The following is an 18,424-nucleotide window of genomic DNA, read 5'->3' as shown; positions in this document are numbered from 1 at the left end:
AGAGCAGGTGTCCTATGGTTTTATCCCATTGTCGAAGCCGAGCCACTCTGGATGTGTACTAGAGGACAGTTGATGCCGTCCTCTCTTGATCTATCTCCTGCTATGTCGAAGCTCTGATGTCGAGGGAGAATCCATTGGAGGCGATCCAAACTGCTCTCTCTTTAGCTATGTTGAAGTCGGGAAGAAGATGCCAATGCCATCTTTTGCCACTGGATGGAAGCTTGCCAAGAAGCCAAAAATCCAATGCCATTAATGTTGGCTACAAACTACCTACTTTTGTGCTGCTCAAATGAAGATTATGAGAGCATAAATGGCTTCAACAATGGGATAAAACCATAGGACACCTCCTTGGAAATACTTCCGGTACGACGAAGAAGCTGCAACAACAATCAGAACCAAAATCCAGCTTAAAATTATGCACGCATGGATGTGAATTTTCATTCTCTCTCTATCACCTACTCTAAGCTTTCTGTTTATTCTTGCTCAAAAACTCTCTACACAAAGTTATTTTACTCCAAGCTTTACTTCACCAGCTACATACTCTAATGTTGACTGCCAATTTAGTCCATACAAACCTTAATCCCAACTAGCTCTAAGTGAAGCTTAGCCACTCCAATAGGGGCTACACATATCTAAAAGCGGGGAGGAAAACCAAAGCTTTGATACCACTTGTCAATGCACTAGGTGCAGAAGCGATTCATGGTGCATGTGGACTACGAGGGAGGAGAAGCAGGAGACACTGTGTAAGTGGTGCTACTCACCACCATGTGAGAGAGCCCTTTATTTTTTTTATCTAGTAAATAATAAGTCATGTACACAGATGATGGGTGGTCGGATGCCTCTAGTGCATCCAATTGGGGTAAGGGACACAGTCTTTACCCCAACAATTTTGCTACAACATGCTTAGTTAAAGACAAAGTGATTTCTCTATAAATCAATATCCTTTTTTTCATTGTTATATTGCCAATACTAACGTCCAGTGACTACATGGGTATGTCCATCTTGTCGCTTTGGATTATTTCTGCACAAGGTTTGGCAAAAGGGCTCTATTATTTTTCTTCGCACCACGTTTGGATTTTGATTGAATTTGTACCCTTTTGCACAAAACGGACAAGGCCAAGAGGGATTTGCACATCGTTTACACCTTCGTATACACTATGAATTCAAGTCACCACCTAAATGTCAATCAAAATCAAACTCCCCTCGCCCTTACACTTCTAACCTATTGCGTGCTATTTGTGTTTTAATGGCATCTGCAATCTAGAGCATTCTTTCAAAGACCTACACCAAGACATCATGCATTTATTGAAGTAACACCACCAAATCTCCCTCTATGAACACTAAATGTCAGATTATGACCTACCTCAAAAGATGGAACGCCTTGCATAGAACATGGCTTAGTTCATGAACATTATACTCATTCACTTTTATCAACACCCTTTAATAATTTGAGCTTCATCTGACTTTTAGCACAAAACTCAATCTCCCCCCAAGCACCACAAAATTACAAAACTCACACTTTAAACTAGCAAATTAAGTTCACTATGCAAGTCGCAAAAATTCACCATGCATTGATGTAACCTCTGTAAATACACAAAAATATTGTTAAATTGTGTCAACAAAAAAAGGTGTTGCATGTTGGATGCTCAATCCAAAGGTGATATGTATAGTGTGTGTGTGTTGTGTGTGTGTGTTGGGGGGGGGGGGGGGGGGGGGGGGGGGGGGGGGGGGGGGGGGGGGGGGGGTTTACAAAAGTCATAGAAGTACTAGGAAAAGGAAATTGAAGAGACTACAATATGCCAAGCATCCCCTATGAGAAGACCTGGGTGCTCTATACTGTTAAACTGCCAATAAAGGTATCCTTCGAAATGTTCAAAGTACTCCTCTGTGTGTGTGTGTGTGTGTGTGTGTGTGTGTGTGTGTGTGTGTGAGAGAGAGAGAGAGAGAGAGAGAGAGAGAGAGAGCATCTGAAGACAAGTATACGCTTCGGATGATGATTCAGGCACTTACCCGAAAAGATACCCCTGGAATTGCCCCGCAGGACTTGCAAACAAAATGCCTCATGGAAGTTGGTGGTGCATATCACAGTAAGCAGTTGGGATACCATTACTGAAAAGCGGTGTCATGCATTACATGATGATGGAGCAATATGCAAATGAGCGACTAAACGCAGAAAAACTTTATTCAAGAAGACATCCAAAAGAGACTGGGAATCATGCAAATCGTCAAGGACAAAAACATGCAAAGTCAGGCGCAAAAAGTGAACAGGACAAGCCATTTTGTAGCAGCTCCAACGGCACCAATCCTCGGGCAACGCTCAAGAAGTACACAGCCTTATCTGGACAATCACAGGTACAGCACAAACTGCGTTTAGAACTTAAAAACTCTGTGTAAAAGCAAGAGACCGAGGGCCTATAAATATGTGCCTTGGGGGAGCCATTTGGACAGGAATTGTAAGGAGACAAAATTGACATTTAAAAATTTGAGAGAGGCCAACAAAATAAAACAATACAAAAGTTGGCTTAGAGCCTTTCTTTGCCGATGCTGAATGATAAAAAATGATATGGCTTATAGGACCTTATCGATACACAATCAACTCTTGCTTGGGCTCCAAACGACAAAAACTCGTAGAAACAGAGGATCAAGGACCACCAAGAATGGCGTTCTCCAAATCCTCCATGCTCAAATCATAGCTAAATATCCGTTCCACATCCCTTTCAAGCTTTTCAGGGGCGCTTTTCAAATATCTGCAAATGCCAGATTTCAGTTAATTGAATCACAAATCAGAATATGCTGCAATTCAAACTAAAGTAATGTCCTTTGTTTACTTTGATTAGGCCTTTCTCTGCCGCCCTCAATTGAATGCTGAATGGTACAAAATGATATGGCTTATAGGACCTTATCGTCAACTCCTACTTGGGCTCCAAACGACAAAAAAAATGGTATAAACAGAGGATCAAGGACCACCAAGAATGGCATTCTCCAAATCTTCCCTGCTCAAAGCATAGCTAAATTTTCGTTCCATATCCCTGTCAAGCTTTCCAGGCCCGCTTTTCAAATATCTGCAAATGCCAAATTTCAGTTAATTGAATCACAAATCAGACTATGCTGCAATGCAAACTGAAGTAATGTCCTTTGTTTACTTGATTTGGCCTGCTATTTTCCTTCCCACATAATTCTTGCATTTTCCAGAGACAGCAGGTGTACAACCACAACAATCCAATCAAAAAGAAAAGCTTTACTGAATGTAAATGAGGTTGAGGCAGCCACCTATGGGCCCACAGGCCTAGGCTATTGCTACATTACAAACCTACAGGACAATTAAAAAAGACCCACCTGACCTGCGTAAATGAGTGACCAGACCAAAGCGCGCTCCACTCTTTGCTTGAGCACAGCCACACCAAGGTCCTCTCTCAAAAGACGAACGAAGGCATCAAGGAGTAGACATACGGCAATCCATATAGAAGATGCACACTGGAACACCTCTCGTCTGACAATATGGAAAGGGCTTCACAGCTCATTCGTGATGGAAAAATTAGAACGCAATAGACCTCATCCGTAAGGGGACAGCTAACTCTAGCAATCATAACCCTTCTCCTAGTGTATGGACAAACCCATCAAGTCGCCCTGACTCAGGAGTCAGGCCAACATTGGCACACTTTTTCTCAGCATCTTCAGAGGATTGGTCTGTCCTTCAGTAGATCTATCATCAGCCTCAATAAGGGCCCTGCTTTCAGCAATGGATCAGCGAAACGGCCATCAAATCAGCCCTGGTGTAAGTTTCAAAACCCTTAGATCTAGCGCTAGAAGATCATAAATTTCAGCCAAAAAGGAACCTACACATTAGAACGCAATAGACCTCATCCGTAAGGGGACAGCTAACTCTAGCAATCATAACCCTTCTCCTAGTGTATGGACAAACCCATCAAGTCGCCCTGACTCAGGAGTCAGGCCAACATTGGCACACTTTTTCTCAGCATCTTCAGAGGATTGGTCTGTCCTTCAGTAGATCTATCATCAGCCTCAATAAGGGCCCTGCTTTCAGCAATGGATCAGCAAAACGGCCATCAAATCAGCCCTAGTGTAAGTTTCAAAACCCTTAGATCTAGCGCTAGAAGGTCATAAATTTCAGCCAAAAAGGAACCTACACAACAGGTGTTAGTAGTTTTCAATGAAGACGAGAGTACGCAGCCTAAGAAAATACTTGTACCTTCAAGATTGAGACAAAACAAAAGAGAAGTGACGTGCTCAGCGCCATCGATAGAAACAAGAAATTTTTTGTTGTTTTTACATGTTTCATTTCGTTTCGATGCCAAGAAGAAACAAATTGGTTTCATGGGGCTGTAGGATACATAATATTAGAGATGAGCACTCTCAGTCGTCGCTACCCAGACATATTTCCACCTTTGTGTTGAAGCTTTCACGAGCAAATGGAGAAGAAACACTTGCTTTTTCCTAGAAACATGGAATTATGGCATTCTAAACCTAGACCTAAGATTTTCTATAAAACCTTGAATAAATGCTTTTTTCGAGTTTGTTTAATCACATTTCAGGTGTTTTCAGTTTCGTTTCTTTTCGAGGGGATGAAACAGGTTTTTCGTGTTACTATTGTGCCATCCAAGGACCTGTCTTGTAAAAGCAAGTCAAGTGAAACATCACAAATGGCAACTTTCAAAGTAGATGGTAGAAAGGCATAAATGAAAATCACAATTAAGAGAACCCATTGGGAAGATTGACTACGGGTGTAGCAGTCATCCTCAAAAGAGAGAAAATGGGGGTATATATGCATGGCAAGAGAAATCAGTTAAAAAGAACATCAATAGCATTGAGATCTATTGCAAAAAGCAACATCCTTCCTAAAGTCTTCGCCATGTAGAGCGCCCAAGGGGGGGTCCCATACCCCTAACGAAGAAACCATCAACCAACAGTAAAGGAACAAGCATTGCACACAAGTTCATAGCAAAGGTGTGTCATGATAAGAGAAACAATATCAAGCGATGTTTGGTACATCTCAGGGGAATAAATATGTCTGCTCTATAGAGAGGCAAATGCATAGGCAAAACAACCTTAGCAACGGGAGAGCAACACGAGCCATAGCATCCTCTGGAAACACAAAATGGTAGACACTGGGCAAGAGCCATCAAATATATTGACAAGCATTGTCACGGGGACGGGCACCACGTGCCAACGGAAAAGAACAGACTGAACAACCTTAAGCACTTCAAATGACCATTGAACTGAAAGAGATAGAGAGTGCATAACACACGAGACGGGGAGTGGCGGAAATCCACCCCAAGAGAACACTGACCCCAACCTTGGTGCCCCTTTCGGTATGTCTTTATATTGCTTGAACTCAGTGCAATGCCGGTACTCACGCTCTCCACCTTCACCTGGAAGAGTGTCAGAGACTAAGCCCTCTGCACATATTTAAAGGCCCTTGGCCTATTAAAAGCAATTACATGAAAAGCATCAAACGCAAAAGCAATTGGTCCAAAAGCTGCCAGCACGTTTTGCCAATATCCATGCAACTGGCTCGTCATCAACGTAAATTGCAAGTGTCTGTACAACTGACACGTCAGCATGTCAGCACGAAATCCGGAAGTACGTACTACTGCCACGTCATCATGTTGATCGCCAGAGACGGGGGTGTGTGCATGTGTGTGTGTGTGTGTGTGTGTGTGTGTGTGCGGTCTTACTTTATTTTAATGCCTTTAGGTCCCTTGGGCCCCATCAAACAGGGTCCCATAAGATGGTGGGAACTCTTCTTTAAAAATAGGCCACTCGACGAGACTTTGCAAGTTGGTAAAACTTCTTGTGTTGCTTTGTCTTCTTTTGCTACTTTGCTTCTGCTTCTTCTAGGGTTTAGGCCCCTTGGCTGGGATCTGCAAGTTGAGTGGCTAGACACATCATGACATCCCCACTTCTTGAAAGAAAGTAATCGTCCACGATTACCATATCTGCAAAACGACTCAAGTTGCTCAAAAATTTCCGAGGGACATTCTCCAAGGGACAATCCGAGGGACAATCACTTTCTCTTTCCACATTGGAGCTCTTGATATCTTGGGCCGTTGGCTTCCCAAAAGAAACTCATCCAATAAGGAGTCTCATTCCAGATTGGAGCTCTTGATATCTTGGGTCGTTGGTTTTCCAAAAAAACCTCAATCAATAAGGAGTCTTCAGTGTTTGGCACATCAGTGATCACAATGCAACACAAATGCTCACATATGCATGTTACAAGACACAACGAACAGCGCCGTTGAGCACTCCCCCAAGACAGACGATCTACAGTAGGAAGCTACTGAACGACTACCTCGTCACACACCCCCCCCTCGGCAAATAACCTAAAAAAGTCCGCGCCATGAGTTCATAGGAGTGGTACAACCAAACACTCCCCATACCGCAGCCTCCGTCGCTTAGAGGTTCAAGCATACAACCAAACGCTCCCCAAACATCCCGCTGCGTCGTTCAGAGGTTTTCCAGCATACAACCATACGCTCCCCGGACATCCCGTCTGCGTTGTTCTGAGGTTTTCAAGCATACAATAAAACGCTTCCCACACATCCCGTCTGCAAACAATACCAAAACAACATCTCACTACTACACCCAGGAGTAAATCACCGAGCATTGAAACCAGTATTAAAACCAGAGTCAAACAATTCAAATCGACACCAAGACAAGTTCAAAACAGATACCATCCATTTCAAACAAATTCCAAACAGGATCAACAAACAAGTTCTCAAACAGGATTCAAACTTAAAAAGCAATCTCGACACTAGTCGAGCTCGAAAGATGACTGGCTTTCCATCCTGAAACCTGCACCAAAATCAGGGTTAGGTTTTTTTCTATAAGGTTGTAGCCGACCGCAGCATGGTCCATAAGCTCTTGAATAGTCGAAACAAGCCTCAACAGACATTGTTTCTGTAGCAATGATGGTAGTCCCAACGTCATAGGAAACTATCCCAAGAGACCTTAAAGATCTAGCCAACGAGGAGTTGAACTCAAGACTTCTTATTCAAGAGGGAAATGGCATAACCAATCTACCACACTTGGGTGATAGAAAGGTTATACCATTTTCCTCTTTCTATTAGCACACACACACACCCACACACACACCCAAGAAGAAGAGAGTTTTAACGTCGTGGGAAACTATCCCAAGAGACCTTAAAGATCTAGCTGACGAGGAGTTGAACTCAAGACTTGTTATTCAAGAGGGAAATGGCATAACCAATCTACCACACTTGGGTGATAGAAAGGTTATACTCTTTTTATTAGCGCGCGCACACACACACCCACATACACACCGAGAAGAAGCGAGTTTTAACGTTGTAGGAAACTATCCCAAAAGACCTTAAAGATCTAGCCGACGAGGAGTTGAACTCAAGACTTGTTGTTCAAGAGAGAGAGTCTAAAGACAAGTTCACGCTTCAGATGATGATTCAAGCACATATCCGAAAAGATACCCCTGGAATTGCCACCGATGGGCTTCCAAACCACATGCCTCATGGGAGTTGGTGGTCCATATCACAATAAGCAGTTGGGATACCAAGACGAGAGCAGCTTGATCTCCAAGAAGTTTCAAAGAAGAGAAAAGCCAAAGCAAACAGAAGTAAGAACTACAATTTGCAAGAGAGAAGGAACTTAACCATCCTAAATCCGGATCCTTCCATGTTGGACAAGGATGATGTGCCTTCAAATCTGGTCTAAGGCAAGTGACAGTAAGTGCTCAAACCTAAGAAAGTACCCCTACCTTCATGATTGAGACAAGACAAAAGTGAAGTGACGTGCTCCATCCATAGAAACAAGAAATGTTTCGTTGTTTTGACACATTTCTTTTTGAAGATGCCAAGAAGAAACCAATCGGTTTCATGGGGCCGTAGGATACATAATACCTAGAGTTGAGCACTTTAAGTCGTCGCTACCCATACATATTTCCACCTTTGTGCTACAACTTTCACGCACAAATGGAGAAGAAACACTTGCTTTTTCCCTAGAAACATGGAATTATGGCATTCTAAACCTAGACTTAAGATTTTCTATAAAACCTTGAGTAAATGCTTCGTCACCTTGTTTAGACACGCTTCAAGTGTTTTCAGGTTCATTTCATTTCGAGGGGATGAAAAAGGTTTTTCATGTTACTATTGTGGCATCCAAGGACCTGACTTGTAAAAGCAAGTCAATTGACACATCACAAATGGCAACTCCAGAGTGCATGGTAGAAAGGCATACATGAAAATCAAAATTAAGAGAACCCATTAAGAATATTGTCACGTGACACATCCCAACCCTATGTGTCCGTGGACAAGCTACACCATAGCAAGGTTCCCGTCAGCCAAGTCAGTTAGATTAGCAGTGATCTGGCACTTTTGTGAATCTATTCGTAGACCGTGCATGCCCAGTCACTTAGCATAGATGCATATCCTCCGGTTGCACACAGCATGATCATCGGAATTCCCATCAGAATCCATTCGCATCAATTAGGGGAATTTTCCAGTGCATTTAGCCTATTTTCCTATTTATTGGGATTTTCACTTATTATTTTTAAGTGACTTTCCAACAAAAGTAGATAGGGCAATTTTGCTAAAAGTTTCTATATAAGCAACCCAAGTTAGCACTAAATGGCAGAAGAGGCAGCAGGAGCTTCCCGCTCAACAGGCAACTTCTTAGCAGTAACCCCCCTCACGACCCCATGGCCATAGACGACCTCTCCCTCCCTGGCGTTTCCAAGATCTGCCCTCTCCATCCCCTTGGCTGCCCTAGCGTTTCCTTCCATGCCAGAGATCGCCAACAAGTAGCAAAGGGCCAGCGTTTTCCACATTGACAGCATCAGCGTTTTCTCATGCAAAATCGCCAGCATGATCTCAGATTCCCCAGCGTTTTTCAGCAAGAACAAAAACGCTGATTTCAGCCTTTGAAGCAAATCAGCAACACTAACTTAGGGAAAACTGTCCACAGCAGCAGCATTTTCATCCTCAGTCGCAGCAGAAGATCCACAGGCAGTAAGAGTGAATTGGCCCTTGCAAAACAGTCAATTTTCAGCAATAAAGACCCTGCTGTATCAGCGTTTTCTCAGCCAAGGTTTACCCCCAAAAACGCAGCCTCAGAGAACTCTAAACCTGGCATTTTTCCCAGCATTCAGATTCAGCCATAAGCCCACAAGAACAATCCATTTTCAGCGACAAAAACAGTTCCAGTTTCAGCCACGAAGCCGTCGACATCACCATCATCATCGTCACCGTCACCGTCGTCGGCATAGTCCAACTTGCATCTGTCCATTGCATTCGCATTGTACACCTTTGTGCAATCAAGTAGACCACTCTCGCCGACGAGAGTGGGGCCTTAGGAGGAGGGTTTTACAACCTCTCGGTGTCGTATCTCTTCTCTCTCCTTCTCTCAGTCTCATTCACTTGCACGCACTAGATCCACTCACTTTGTTCGTGATCACCACACTCTCTATAAGACGGAAAGCTCTCTCTTTCCCTAAGAACTAAAAAGAACCTTGAGCAGTAAAGATCACTAATCTTGAGAAAATACAACATTCATTCCGCTGCACCTTACATTGGTGTCAAAGCTTTGGAAGTGTTCTGCATTACTCAAGGAAGAACCACAAGAATTTTTTTTGCTTGTTGCGATCGCACGAACCCAAGTTTACTTGGGCGTGGCGATTCCTAATCGTGTTTTGTTGAAGAGTGACAGGAATCCCAAGAAAGAAGGGCTTGTCCAGCCTCCCCTTGTGTCTCTTTTCACTCATTGAGAGCGGACCGTGCACTTAGCGGCTGGCCAATCGACGTGAGGTGGGAAAAAGCAACCTTGGTGTGAACGCAAGGCCGCCAAGGGGTGCGCCCGCAGAAAAGGGTAGAACTCGGGTGAAGAGAAGATCCTTCTCCAACGCGATTTGCAAGCGAAAGAAAACCTCAAGAACCCCAAGAACCCAAGACCCTCAAGACTCACGAACCTCAAGAACCCTAGATTCTCACGAATCAAGGACCTCAAGAACCTCAAGACCCTCAAGAACCCAAGTTCCTCGCGAACTTCAAAACCCAAGATTATAGTGCATGGTCGTCACCCGAAGCGGAATGGATACTTAGCATACAGGTGATGAGCATGAGAGAGGAGACGAAGATTTTTCCCCACCAGGAGACTTTTTCGATCCTCCCCCTTCGCCATCTACGCCACGAGTTGCACTCACTCCGATGGAGATGATGGTCAAGTCAATGTTGGACATGATGGCACAACAACAAGAAACGAATCGAGTTGCATTGGCACAACTCGCAAGCAAAGCAGAAGCACAAGAAGCCAAGGACTGCGAGCGCGATGAAAATCGCCTTGCTCAAGAACGTGAGTGCATTGCTCTTGCCGCAAAACAAGACGAAAATCGACTTGCTTTCGAACGCGAGCACGATGAACAAGAGGCTAAAAGGGAGATTCGTCATCAAGAATTTATTTCCCACATTCTAGCCTCGAAGACCGAACCACCCAAAGATCGTGGAAGTTCGTCAAGTGACGCAAGCCACGACGCGGATTCCAACCATCCAGTCACAGAAAAGTTGACTTTCAGTAAGTATGACAGTAAGATGGATGCTACAGTTATTCATTCTTGGTTGCATCAATTTAATGCTTATTTTGCGACAACTAAGAAGACAGGGAATAGCAAAGTTTTGACGGCAGCTATGTACCTTGCCGGTGATGCCATCAATTGGTACCACGCATGGTAAGAGGCACAGCTAGCCGCGCATCTAGAGGCAATCGACGATTTCACGCCCCCCTCTTATAGTTGGGCTGATTTCCAAGACAAGCTCAAGGCGCGGTTTATGCCACCTCATTACCTCGCACGATTGAAGGACGATTGGCGCGCTCTCAAGCAAAATGGTATGCCGGTTATGTCTTTTTCTAATCGTGTTTTGCCGCTAGGTACCCAATTACGCATGTCGGATGATGAGTGCAAAGAGGCTTTTCTCTTTGGATTGGACGAGTATATTAAGTACGATGTCGAGGTATTCGATCCAATCGATCTCAACAAGGCGGTAGCGATTGCTCTCGCGCAGGAGATGAAGCACAACAAGGGAAAGCCTAAGGAGAACAAGACTTCCACAAGTACCTCGCAGACTCCTCAGAACGGTAAGAACGATAAGAATGATAACTCTTCTAACCAATCTACCAACAGTATCTCATCAAAGAATTCTTCCAATGAATCTAAGGGTAAGGCTAACGCAATTGCTAAACCTAAGCTTACTCCATATGAAAAGGTAGCACAAGGAATTCTAGGAGGTTACATCACTTCGGAAGAACAAAGCACTTATTCTAAAGAAGGTCGTTGTTTTCATTGTCACATTAAGGGTCACATAAAAAGAACATGTCCTAAGCTTGAATCGAATGAATCTAAAGAACCCACAGCACCCACTACATCTGTCAATGCAATGAATGATAACACGATTGTGCCCAAAGTTTCTCAGGACCCTCCCATTGATGATTCTCTCATTAAATGTTATGGTCGTACGTTGGGGCACCGTTTTGTCATATTGTTTGACCCAGGTAGTATGCATGATGTGATCAACCCCTCTCTTGTTGAGAGAGTCCGCCTCGAAGTTAGTCCGAGATCTCCTATCGAGGTCTCTGGCTTTCGTCCTAATATGGACGCTCTCATCACGAAGGAGTGCCTTGATGTGTTGTTTGCAATTCAACAGACTGCCTTCACTAGAAGATTTGTTGTTTCTTCTCTCTCAGGATGTGATACGATTTTAGGCATGAAATGGTTTCGTAAAATAAACCCTCTCGTTGATTGGGAGGCTAGCACTTTAACTCTCAATGCCAAAAGTGATTCTCCTACTGTCTTTCATGGAGTGGATACTTCTCCTTCTCCATCTCTCATTGCTAATATGCAGGACAAGATTGAAAGGATTCGGGATAAGGAGATTCTCTCAGTCTCTCTTCCTCCACAGCATGACACACAGGATTTGCAGCATAATGATCTGCATGATGATTTGAATGACAATGACAAGCATGATGATTTGCATGATCAAGATGTGATTTCTCACAAGCATGATGCGTTGCATGAAGATGATGTGATTGTTCACAAGGATGATGTGTTAGTGGATGCTTTTTCTAGCAAAGCTAACCTTGTTGTAGAATCGATCAATCACCAAGAATTGATCTTGGCATTCGAGTCAAGGTCCACAGATCCCGCACACAAAGATTCGATAGATCCAGAAGAAGCGATCTTGGCTCTCGAGCCTTGGTCCAAAGAGCCCTTACAGGAAGTATTATGTGTTCGCATGATTGATACGCACGCATTGTTCGAGTGTTTCATTCGTGAAGGTTTCCTGTATTTTAGTCAGCATCGTTATGTGATCCCTTTTACTAGGCATGACATAGTGTATGTTGAGCACGTTTCTCTCATGGATGAGCACGAATGTATGCGGATTGTGCATGAAAAGTTGAAAAGTTTGTATGTCAGGAAGTCACATTCCATGTCTCTTCCTTGGCATGACACAATTTCTGAACGAGCACATGATAGTATGAGCACCAAGCATGGGCATTTCCATTCTAAATTGCCACAGTTGATTGATTTCGATCACACAGAAAAGATTCGATCGCATTGTTTGCATGTGTTTGATGAATGGATTGTCACTCCGTATCTATGTTCATCTACATTGCATAGACAGTCTTTAGAGAAGACAAGATTTTTTTCCTTCACTTTACATGGAATGGGTATGTTCATGGTTTTGTGTTGGAGATGGTTTCAGGAATTTTCAGCCATGGAGATTCTTGAAGATGGAAGAAGTAGGACTCTAGACGAAGTTGAAGCATCGAAGGAGCCACAGAAGACTTTGAGTCGCTCTCGGCGCGACCCAAAGAAGCAAGCGTTGCAGACCTTTATGAAGTTCAAGTACCGCACGACCCACACATCAGAGTGGGCCGGCAAAGAGTCCCTTCCAGGATTCCGGATGCTGTTGGCGATCTCCCTCGACGCCATACAGTTCGGTACCAGTACCTCACTTTGAAAAGGAGGGGATGTCACGTGACACATCCCAACCCTATGTGTCCGTGGACAAGCTACACCATAGCAGGGTTCCCGTCAGCCAAGTCAGTTAGATTAGCAGTGATCTAGCACTTTTGTGAGTCTATTCGTAGACCGTGCATGCGCAGTCACTTAGCATAGATGCATATCCTCCAGTTGCACACAGCATGATCATCGGAATTCCCATCAGAATCCATTCGCATCAGTTAGGGGAATTTTCCAGTGCATTTAGCCTATTTTCCTATTTATTGGGATTTTCACTTATTATTTTTAAGTGACTTTCCAACAAAAGTAGGTAGGGCAATTTTGCTAAGTTTCTATATAAGCAAAGTTCAAACCCAAGTTAGCACTAAATGGCAGAAGAGGCAGCAGGAGCTTCCCGCTCAACAGGCAACTTCTCAACAGTAACCCCCCTCATGACCCCATCGCCATAGACGACCTCTCCCTCCCTGGCATTTCCAAGATCTGCCTTCTCCATCCCCTTGGCTGCCCTAGCGTTTCCTTCCATGCCAGAGATCGCCAACAAGTAGCAAAGGGCCAGCGTTTTCCACATTGACAGCATCAGTGTTTTCTCATGCAAAAACGCCAGCATGATCTCAGATTCCCCAGCGTTTTTCAGCAAGAACAAGAACGCTGATTTCAGCCTTTGAAGCAAATCAGCAACACTAACGCAGGAAAAACTGTCCACAGCAGCAGCATTTTCATCCTCAGTCACAGCAGAAGATCCACAGGTAGTAAGTGTGACTTGGCCCTTGCAAAACAGTCAATTTTCAGCAATAAGACCCTGCTGTATCAGCGTTTTCTCAGCCAAGGTTTACCCCCAAAAATGCAGCCTCAGAGAACTCTAAACCTAGCGTTTTTCCCAGCATTCAGATTCAGCCATAAGCCCACAAGAACAGTCCATTTTCAGCGACAAAAACAGTTCCAGTTTCAGCCACGAAGCCGTCGACATCACCATCGTCATCGTCAGCGTCGTCGTCACCGTCGTCGTCATCGGCATAGTCCAACAGCATCAGTCCTTTGCATTCGCATTGTACTCTTTCGTGCAATCAAGTAGACCACTCTCGCCAACGAGAGTGGGGCCTTCGGAGGAGGGTTTTACAACCTCTCGGTGTCATATCTCTTCTCTCTCCTTCTCTCAGTCTCATTCACTTGCACGCACTAGATCCACTCACTTTGTTCGTGATCACCACACTCTCTATAAGACGGAAAGCTCTCTCTTTCCCTAAGAACTAAAAAGAACCTTGACCAGTAAAGATCAGTAATCTTGAGAAAATACAACATTCATTCCGCTGCACCTTACAAATATTGACTAAGGGCGTAGCAATCGAATCCTCAAAAGAGATCAAATGGTATATGCATGGCAAGAGAAATAAGTTAAAAGAACATCTATAGCATTGAGATCTGCTGCAAAAAGTATAATTTTCCTACAATCTTTGCCATGTAGAGCGCGCAACGCGAGGCCCGTACACCTAAAGAAGAATCCATCAACCAACAGTAAAGGAACAAGCATTGCACACAAGGTCTCATAGCAAAGGTGTAACAGACTTGGGACACTCCAAGTCGAGAATCTACCGCGACAGCACCAAATAACCACTTCAAAACAATTCACAGTTCATAATTTTATTCGACACTGGCCCGGCGGAGTTCCGTGCCTAGAGATATTGGCCCCAAAGATTGGCGCCCCTTTCGGTATTTCTTTTTGTATTAATCTGAGTTCAAAGTACAAGAGTGTGGGCAGGCGCTCACACTCAGACTCTACGTCCAGATGCTCTGAGTTGTGAGTGGCCTACCCACTTATTTAAAGAGTACAAGGGTTGCTAAAAGCAAAGCCCCAAAAGCTGAAATCAAAAGCATCAAAAGCTGCAAGTAAAAGCTTCTTGAAAAATAAAGCAAAAAGCTTCTCTCTCTCTCTTTCGCAACTTGCGTAGGAAAATAAAGCAAAAGGCCATCAAATTGCGTAGCCTAAAAAGCATGCCAAAAAGCATTGCTACCGCAGCCTGTTGCTTCCGCAATTCCCGCCACAAATCACGGAGGTCCATACAGCTGCCACGTGTTAGCAGCTCCAGCCAGCAAATTAGGGTTTCTGGTTTCTACAGCCAGCAATTTCGGGTGAGGGTTAGGGTTTGCCAAGTCACCATTTTGTGACAAAGGTGTGTCATTATAAGAGAAACAATATCAAGCGATGTTTGGTACATTTTAGGGGAATACATGTGTCTGCTCTATAGAGAGGCAAAAGCATCGGCAAAGCAACCGTAGCAATGGGAGAGCAACATGAGCCATAGCATCTTGTAGAAACACAAAATGGTAAGAGACTGGGCAAGAGTCATCAAATATATTTACAAGCATCACCATGCAAACACAGCTAGCATAAAGGTCATCTCTTTCCACAAGGTTGGTAAAGGAAGAATCATCCAACATCAATGTTGTAGGAGACAATATCTGCCACCCAAGACCAACACAATGCACGTCTCTTCTCATTGTGCAAAGGTTCCAGAATTGTTTCTAAGTCTAAAAGAAGCAGCAAGGAGGATCAACCTTGGTCACAACAACACAAAACTCAAGGTTCCACGCCAACAAAGCCATCAGAAAAGACCAGCTTGGAGAGTCAACGCACCAAAGAAGGCCACATGATTGTCCTGTTAGATTCCATGCATCTCTCTCGATTCGTCCAGTCGGTCCCAAATTCTCCCGGGGACACGTATCAGGGAGTGAGGGCTGTTTTGTGGCTGTGCCCGGCCAGCGTGAGGTAGGTTTCTCATGTCGGGTTGTGTTTAGCCATGTTTAGCTCGGGTTTCAAGCTCAATTCCATAGCCATGTAGGCTCCTTTTGCCATAGGGGACCTCTCCCCCTTGGATTCCAATGCCTTCCCAGAGCCCTAGTAGCTAGTGGGCCCCTTACTGCTATTTTTCTCACTTATGGGATTATGCAGAGTCGTGGGGGCTGAGGGTTGGGTCGGGCATTTCGGATCTGGCCCTATATATAGGCACGTGAGGGTCTTCCCTTAGGGATTGCCGTTGTGCCGCCATATATATATGTGAGCAAATGGTTTCTTTTAAGAAATACCCAATAGTATAAACAATATAGAGGACAAAATAGGGGCTAAAAAGATTATCGACAATGAGGGGCCAAATGACTCCCCTAACCAAAACAAGGTGGCAGATATATGTTCATAGACACATAGCAAAACGCCTGGCCAACCCACAACCCAAAGCCATGCTTACTGCTATGAAAGAAAAACGCAGGAATCAAGGCAAATGGAAGGTGAACCACATGCTTTCAAAGACTGAAGGTGCTCGTTGAAATGGAAAGACGCTCAAAACACCAAAATTACCTCATCATGATTACTGAGCTTGTACTTATAGTGAGAGAAGAATATTCACCATACTTTCAACCTATGTGATCAGGGAAAGATATTTTGACCATGTTCACTCACAAGATGTTTTATCTCTCTCTTTAATTTCCATCTGTGCCTTGTAGCATTTCATTTATATCAGTTTGGATGATTGGCATGTACTCTAGTTAATTGGTTTACAAGGTGTCCGATAATTGCTATTGTCTTTTTTCCTTTATGTTTCATGCAACTCAGAACTCGACAATGTGACTTCCTCCTTTGCATTGACCTCCTCATCATCCATGGGACACGGTTGTACAGATTACCTTCTCAAAAAGGCTGAGTGACAAACTGAAGAACTTCATCACTCTCCACAACCTCCTCAACAACAAATATCTTAGATGCCAGACCTAACAAAAACCAGAGCCTCTCCAGTAATACATGCAATACAACTTTCAACCACAAGTCAAGAAGGTTGGCAGGGGCCCAAAGAATATAAAGGAAGCTTTACATTGGTATAGTTTAGAAAATGAACAACAATACTCGATGGGCACAGCTCAGACAAAGGAACAACAATCCATAAAAGCAGGCCCTTCAAACCTGTCAAACCCTTGCTTCATTGAAAACATTGATTGAAGGGCTTAAATCTTCAACAGATAATCTCTCATGAAGAATCACATGTGGCAGATCTGACTCTTCCAATGAACAAGCCCTTACTAGACTAGTGTCGAGTCCTAGGTCACATTAACCAGTTCTCAAAAGGGCATATTGACAAAAAGCCTACGCAACAAAAACGTCTGTTAAGAGAAATGATGAGAAACTTTGAGGGTCTCAACCAATTTCTTCTTGGCTCTTTGTAACCACAAATCTTCAACAACAGAAATTCTGGAAACAAGCTTGCTGTTATACATACATAAAGAGCTTTTCATGTCTTTGAGAATGCTTCTTTCTAACACTCATGACATGTTACTTATTTCAACTTATAATTACAGCTGGCCAGATTCAAACCTGCTGTTACTCTGCTCAAACCTGTGATGTATTAAAGACTTGCACACAACAAAAATAGCACAGCTCCTCTCTGCCACAAGTTTCTTGAATGAAAAATGAAGGGCTGAGGTTAATACATACATTTAAGAGTCAATTGCTCAAGAGAAGACCTGATGAACAAGTCGGTGAGATCAAGTGAAAGACGGGCGTGCCAGTCGGAACGCTGAATTGTCCAAGCTGCACGATCATCATTGCTCTGCACAAAGCCCAAGCTTCGCAACCAAGCTTCAATGCAAGGCAAGCTGTGAGAGTACAAAGGCTTCTTCTTGTCAGGCAGCTTTTGCAACCATGGGTCATCAACAGCCGCTGATGAGCTCGCCCTCGCCCACGAGCACCTTCCCCTCTTTCTGGTGCTAGTCCCTACACCCACCAACACCAACGCCCTCTGCTCGCTTGCGAGCCTCGCTGGTTGAAAGCAGACGCTCAACCCACCCAATGTGCTTCCCGCTGCTACTAGGCCTAGACTCATTCTTACGGACTGTGTTCAATTGTTTTTGTTGCCAATGGATTTTAAGAGTAGCTAGCCTACGAGGAGCAATTTTTTTAATTTATTTGTTTTTAAGTCGTTCCAAGCTTCACTTCGACTAGTTTTACGGGATTGCGCCCACTCACTCACACCCACATGACTAGGGGTCAAACCACAGTGTGTGTGCGTTTTGAGCCCCTCACCTTCACCACTAGGCCAACTTAGAGCTTATGAGGAGCATTTTAAAGCCAGTGTACAGCGGATAATAAAATAGCAAGCATGTGCTTTCTCATAAACGTCTTCTTGGTCCTCCTCCTCCTCCTCTCTCTCCCTCCCTCCCAAAATTGAATGGTAGTACCAACATCTACAAGGAGGCACATTCCTCATCTAGAGTATTCTCATTCACCGAGCGAGGTTTTTTTAGCAAGTACAAAAATCGAGCAAGGCTTTCACTTAACACACACACACACACACAATTCAATATAACAAAATTAACAATGTAGCTCACAAATTCTAGAGGTGTTTATGTACATCATCTTGCACTGCGACAACCAGCAATAAG

General features: G+C 43.9%; 1 protein-coding gene across 2 annotated transcripts; it reads right to left on the bottom strand.

The window, feature by feature from the left end:
* Nucleotides 1-2,451: 2,451 nt before the first annotated feature.
* LOC147435029 (tRNA dimethylallyltransferase) lies at nucleotides 2,452-17,891 on the bottom strand. 2 transcript variants are annotated; one of them, XM_086491383.1, is made up of 3 exons: nucleotides 17,478-17,891; nucleotides 2,829-3,062; nucleotides 2,452-2,747 (listed from the first exon to the last, which is right to left on the bottom strand). In XM_086491383.1, the coding sequence occupies exons 1-2, from the start codon at nucleotides 17,863-17,865 to the stop codon at nucleotides 3,055-3,057; spliced, it is 396 nt and encodes a 131-aa protein (XP_086347509.1). In that variant the 5' UTR covers nucleotides 17,866-17,891; the 3' UTR covers nucleotides 2,452-2,747; nucleotides 2,829-3,054. The 2 variants fall into 2 exon arrangements, with proteins under 2 accessions (XP_086347509.1, XP_086347508.1); XM_086491382.1 differs by having other exon boundaries at nucleotides 17,507-17,888.
* Nucleotides 17,892-18,424: the final 533 nt, after the last annotated feature.

This window comes from Adiantum capillus-veneris, chromosome 19 (genome assembly GCF_014529385.1).
Source record: "Adiantum capillus-veneris isolate H3 chromosome 19, ASM1452938v2, whole genome shotgun sequence".
NCBI lineage: Eukaryota > Viridiplantae > Streptophyta > Polypodiopsida > Polypodiales > Pteridaceae > Adiantum > Adiantum capillus-veneris.
The sequence above is the reverse complement of the archived record's forward strand: the minus strand, read 5'-3'. Positions and strand labels throughout refer to the sequence as shown.

What these genes read in the sequence shown, in the direction of transcription:
- LOC147435029 (XM_086491382.1), bottom strand. Translation starts at nt 17,865, where the DNA reads ATGAGTCTAGGCCTAGTAGCAGCGGGAAGCACATTGGGTGGGTTGAGC. An exon ending in CTCACCGACTTGTTCATCAG is followed by an intron (nt 3,063 to 17,506) that starts GTCTTCTCTTGA and finishes TGGCATTTGCAG; the next exon opens with ATATTTGAAAAGCGGGCCTG.